At 48.3% G+C, this 5839-nt stretch overlaps 1 protein-coding gene across 1 annotated transcript; it reads left to right on the forward strand.

Moving 5' to 3' along the window:
- Positions 1-947: 947 nt before the first annotated feature.
- On the forward strand, positions 948-5400 carry PCDH20 (protocadherin 20). The gene is made up of 2 exons (XM_039877161.1): positions 948-1440; positions 2445-5400. The coding sequence occupies exons 1-2, from the start codon at positions 1309-1311 to the stop codon at positions 5172-5174; spliced, it is 2862 nt and encodes a 953-aa protein (XP_039733095.1). The 5' UTR covers positions 948-1308; the 3' UTR covers positions 5175-5400.
- The last annotated feature ends 439 nt before the right edge of the window (positions 5401-5839 follow it).

Here is a 5839-nt window from a genome sequence, read left to right on the forward strand (position 1 = left end):
AGCTCAGCCAAGTAATTCAAATTCTAGTTAGCGTAGAAAATTAAAGTGGTTCCTACAGAAAGCACAGGGATGTCATCTTTCTTCTGACCCAAGACGCAGACCTTTCCTCTCCGAGGCTCAGTTACTAGGTGCTCAGTGAGGGAGGGCTTTATGTCAGGGCAGCCCAGGGGATATCTGGAAACCTAGAGATGAAGAAAAATGTCTAGTCAGGGAAAGGCCAACAGTCTTTTCATTACTTATATGACACCCTGCAGATCAAAAAGTGTTTCATTGACTTAATGCACTGGACTCTCTCCAGACCCGATTTTATAAATGAGGAAACAGGTCATATGGCTATTTAGTGTCAGAGCCAGAGAGGGTGTCCAAGCATTTTGCACCACAAGCCTTCGGTATTCCTTTCTAAAAGGCCACTTTCCCAGTAAGCATTACAAGGAGAGGAAAAAAGTAATAATTTGAAAAGTAACCGATCTTTTACCTAGGCTTCAGTGCAGCCCTCAAAAAAAATTTCACCCCTTAGAGAAATATGGTAAAATTGCTTGCAGGCAGAACCACTTGTGTTCCCCCACAATTGTTTCCACTCTTCCTCTTGGCCTTTTCCCTCTTAAAGACCACAAGCCAGACACCCAGAGACACTTGTGCCCACAACTAAGAAACTAGCAGCTCTGCCACCACCAAGAGCAAAGATTCAAAATTAGAGCATGTCCAAACCTTCACCGAATTCATCTATTCGCTTTTCCTGCTCGGACCACCTTTCAGAGTTTGAAAGTCTTTCCCTCTGCAACGAAAAGTGGATTTTCGTTCTCTGTACAAACACTATGGGATCCGAGTCTTTCTCGGAGGCACTGAACTGGTGGCAGAGCAGGCGAGCTGGGACAGCTCCTGCGACTGCTCTGTAGCGCCGCGATTTCCCCTCTCTATAAATTCAGGTATAAATGCGGGCTTATTAATTTATTCTAATTCTCCCTCTCCGGCTCGCAACCTGTGGACTCGGGTTCTGACTGGTGCGGCGAGGAGGGGGGCTGGTGGGCACGCGCTCGGTGCCCAGCCGGCTGGTGCCTCGTCGCAGTCTTCGTCCGCAAGCCCCCGGTTCTGGCTCCTCCAGCGGGGTCTGGACCTACCCAGGTCCGGGGCAGGAAACTATGACCATGCCCTGCTGCCCTCTCGCCTTTCTGCCCGCCTTTAGCTCCCGTCCTTAATTGACGAGCCGGTGATTATTGGCTGAAGTTCCCCGGCGATTTGCATGAACGGGGAGGGAGTGTCTTCTGGCGCCCTCCCGTCAGGAGCGCGCTGACTGCAGCCTCCTTGGGAATGCGCGGCCGAGGGGATGCGCGCGGCTCGCGGGCCCTGGCAGTGAGCTGGCGCCCGGCGACCTGGCACCCGCGCCTGGATATGGGGCGGCTAAGTCGTCCCAGGAGCAGCACCAGCCACAGAAACCTGCCGGTAAGGGTTGGGGTGCAGAAGCCCCGCGGCCCCGACAAGTTGCAGCACTATGAGGCAGTTCCCTCTCCTTGATGGTTTTCAAACCTTTTACCTTCATCCAAACTTCATGGGAAGACGGTGGGGGAGGGAGTTTGGGATAATGTGCCTTCATTTAAGCAAGGAATGGGCAAGTCCTTCGGTCGTGAGAGGAAGTTTCTGAAGCAGAAATGTAGGCAAATGAGGTGGAAGGGGTGGGGGCTCAATCCGCTTTAGATTCTGGGGTTCGGAGATTTTTCCTGCTGCCGGCATCTGGCCACGACTGTCCACTGCATTTGACAAATTGTTTTTGCATAATCATTTCACTTCTTTTCTCCTAGGGGAGGGGAACCAGTGAGGGATTCATAAGGGGTGGAGATCTGGATCTTTTCGATTTGATTTCAGATGCATGCTTAAATTACAATCACTACCGTGCTAATGTTTTGTTTAATGGGGGTTCCAGCAGAAAGCATTACTACGTTTTCCATATTATTATTATTGATATCGTTGTTGTTAATTGATCTCATAATCAGGGGTACAGCACATTTAGCTTTACGGGGATCTTAGTGACAGAAACATGTCAATGGGAAATAAATTGATAAACTGTCCGCCTCTCAGGCCTCTCCACCCCCCATAACCTACCCTGGCGGATTCTCTGTGGCGCTGCGCAGTCCAGAGTTGGAGCCCTCTCTCCACTCCGGCGTGTGTTTCCAGGGATGCTTTATGGTCTGGGATTGCGAATGTCACCTGGATGAGGGTGGTGATGGGGAGCAGGGGCAGAAAGTGAACAGGAAAATTAAGTTTCGGAGACACGTTGCCCCACCGACCTCTCCTTGGCGGCGTTCCCTCTTCGCCCCGCTCTGACAAGAGGGTTTGCCTCTGGGACCGGGAACGGGGGCAGCCGTGACCCCCGCGCACTGTTTTCTGACTCCCATCCCGGTGTTTCCGCGCGTGTGTAACGAGCCTTCTCCCCTCCCCCCCACTTTCAGCATCTGTTTCTGCTTTTCCTCTTCGTGGGACCCTTCAACTGCCTCGCGAGTTACAGCCGGGCCACGGAGCTTCTGTACAGCCTGAACGAGGGACTGCCCGCCGGGGTGCTCATCGGCAGCCTGGCCGAGGACCTGCGGCTGGTGCCCGCGGCCGCGGGGAGGCAGGACCAGCAGCAGCCCGCGCCGCCGGAGCGCGCAGGCTCCGAGCCGAGGCCCCCCCTCTCTTTCAGCCTGGCCTCCCAGGGACTGAGTGGCCAGTACGTGACCCTGGACAACCGCTCCGGGGAGCTGCACACTTCCGCCCAGGAGATCGACCGGGAGGCCCTGTGTCTTGAAGGAGGTGGAGGGGCTGCCTGGGGCGGCAGCATTTCCATCTCCTCCTCCCCTTCCTCGGACTCCTGTCTTTTGCTTCTGGATGTACTGGTCCTGCCTCAGGAATACTTTAGGTTTGTGAAGGTGAAAATCGCTATCCGGGACATCAATGACAATGCCCCACAGTTCCCGGTTTCCCAGATCTCGGTGTGGGTCCCAGAAAATGCGCCTGTAAACACCCGGCTGGCCATAGAACATCCTGCTATGGACCCAGACGCAGGCACTAACGGGGTGCAGACCTACCGCTTACTGGACTACCACCGTGTGTTCACCCTGGACGTGGAGGAGAATGAGAATGGGGAGCGCACCCCCTACCTAATTGTCACGGGGCTGCTGGACAGGGAGACCCAAGACCAGTATGTGAGCGTCATCATAGCTGAAGATGGTGGGTCTCCACCGCTGTTGGGCAGCGCCACCCTCACCATTGGCATAAGTGACATTAATGACAATTGCCCTCTTTTTACAGACTCACAGATCAATGTCACTGTGTATGGGAATGCTACAGTGGGTACACCGATTGCAGCTGTCCAGGCTGTGGATAGAGACTTGGGGACCAATGCTCAGATTACCTACTCTTACAGCCAGAAAGTTCCACAAGAATCCAAGGATTTATTCCATCTGGACGAAACCACTGGAGTCATTAAACTTTTCAGTAAGATCGGGGGAAGTGTTCTGCAAACTCACAAGCTCACCATCCTTGCTAATGGGCCAGGCTGCATCCCAGCTGTGATCACTGCCCTGGTGTCCATTATCAAATTCATTTTCAGACCCCCCGAAATCGTCCCTCGTTACATAGCGAATGAGGTAGATGGTATTGTTTACCTGAAAGAACTGGAACCTGTTAACACTCCAATTGCATTCTTCACTATAAGAGATCCAGAAGGTAAATACAAGGTGAACTGCTACCTGGATGGTGAAGGGCCATTCAGGTTGTCACCCTACAAACCATACAATAATGAATATTTGCTAGAAACGACAAGACCTATGGACTACGAGCTACAGCAGTTCTATGAGATAGCTGTGGTGGCCTGGAACTCTGAGGGATTTCATGTCAAAAAAATTATTAAAGTGCAACTTTTAGATGACAATGATAATGCTCCTGTTTTCCTTCAACCCCTGATAGAACTAACCATTGAAGAAAACAATGCACCCGATGCCTTTTTGACTAAGCTCTATGCTACAGATGCTGACAGTGGAGAGAGAGGCCAAGTTACATATTTTCTGGGACCTGATGCTCCATCGTATTTTTCCTTAGACAGTGTCACAGGTATTTTGACAGTTTCTACTCAGCTGGACCGAGAAGAGAAAGAAAAGTACAGGTACACAGTCAGGGCTGTCGACTCTGGGAAGCCACCTAGAGAATCAGTGGCCACTGTGGCTCTCACGGTGTTGGATAAAAACGACAACAGCCCGCGGTTCATCAACAAGGATTTCAGCTTTTTCGTGCCAGAAAACTTTCCAGGATACGGTGAAATTGGAGTAATTAGTGTAACTGACGCTGATGCTGGGCGAAATGGATGGGTGGCCCTCTCAGTGGTGAACCAGAGTGATATTTTTGTGATCGACACAGGAAAGGGCATGCTGAGAGCTAAAGTCTCTTTAGACAGAGAGCAGCAAAGCTCCTATACTTTGTGGGTTGAAGCTGTAGATGGGGGTGAGCCTGCCCTCTCCTCTACCGCAAAAATCACAATTCTCCTCCTAGATATCAATGACAATCCTCCTCTTGTTTTATTTCCTCAGTCTAATATGTCTTACCTGTTGGTACTACCTTCTACTCTCCCGGGCTCCCCCGTTACAGAGGTCTATGCTGTTGACAAAGACACGGGCATGAATGCTGTCATAGCTTACAGCATCATAGGAAGAAGAGGTCCTAGGCCCGAGTCCTTTAGGATTGACCCTAAAACTGGCAACATTACTTTGGAGGAGGCATTGCTGCAGACAGATTATGGACTCCATCGTCTACTAGTGAAAGTGAGCGACCATGGTTATCCTGAGCCTCTGCATTCTACAGTTATGGTGAACCTATTTGTTAATGACACCGTCAGTAACGAGAGCTACATTGAGAGTCTTTTAAGAAAGGAACCGGAAATTAATATAGAGGAGAAAGAACCACAGATCTCAATAGAACCAACTCATAGAAAAGCTGAATCTGTGTCCTGTGTGCCCACCTTGGTAGCTCTGTCTGTAATAAGCTTGGGTTCGGTCACTCTTGTGACAGGGATGGGCATATACATCTGCTTAAGAAGAGGGAAAAAGCATCGTGGGGAAGATGAAAATCTGGAAGTACAAATTCCACTGAAAGGAAAAATTGACTTGCACATGAGAGAGAGGAAACCGATGGATATTTCTAATATTTGATGCTTCATTGTGGAATAACACAGAGATGTTTCCACTGGCTTTGGGTAGTTTTTACCACCTAAACGAGAGTGTGTGGATGGCAGTTCCAATGAAGGACAACTAATTTATAACTTGTACTATATTATAAATAGCTGTTTACAGGTTTTTAAATTCAAAATCAGAGGCTATAAAATGTGTACAGTGTTTTTTAAATGAAAATTAGTACTAACAGCTATAGAACTGTTATAAAAAAAAATCTCGGACGTGATTTGCAGCTTTCATACACCAAGCAGATGATTGATAAAACCTGAGAGTAAGGTAAGAAAATGGTACATTGCAGTTTTTCCTTTTTTTGGTCTAAAAAATCCTTTAACCACAAGAGGGCATCAGCTGCACCTTTGCAGGGAACTGTTTTGAAGTATTGTACATGACAGTTGTACATGAAATTAATGAAAGAGTATATTTTAAATATATTGTTTTTAACATTTAACAAATATGAAATTAAAATAAATTGAATTTCACCCACTTAAATGTATAAGAAATAAAAGAAATACATCTGTAAACAGAATGTTTACCTCACAAGTACATCATGTATATAGTTTGAAAGAGAAGGCATTATAAAGAAGTGTTTTGTTTTTTTTTTTTAGCAAGGATAAAAACACTGCCATGTGTTAAAGATTTGAACT

The sequence above is a fragment of the Pteropus medius genome, unplaced genomic scaffold (genome assembly GCF_902729225.1).
Source record: "Pteropus medius unplaced genomic scaffold, Ma_sr-lr_union100, whole genome shotgun sequence".
NCBI lineage: Eukaryota > Metazoa > Chordata > Mammalia > Chiroptera > Pteropodidae > Pteropus > Pteropus medius.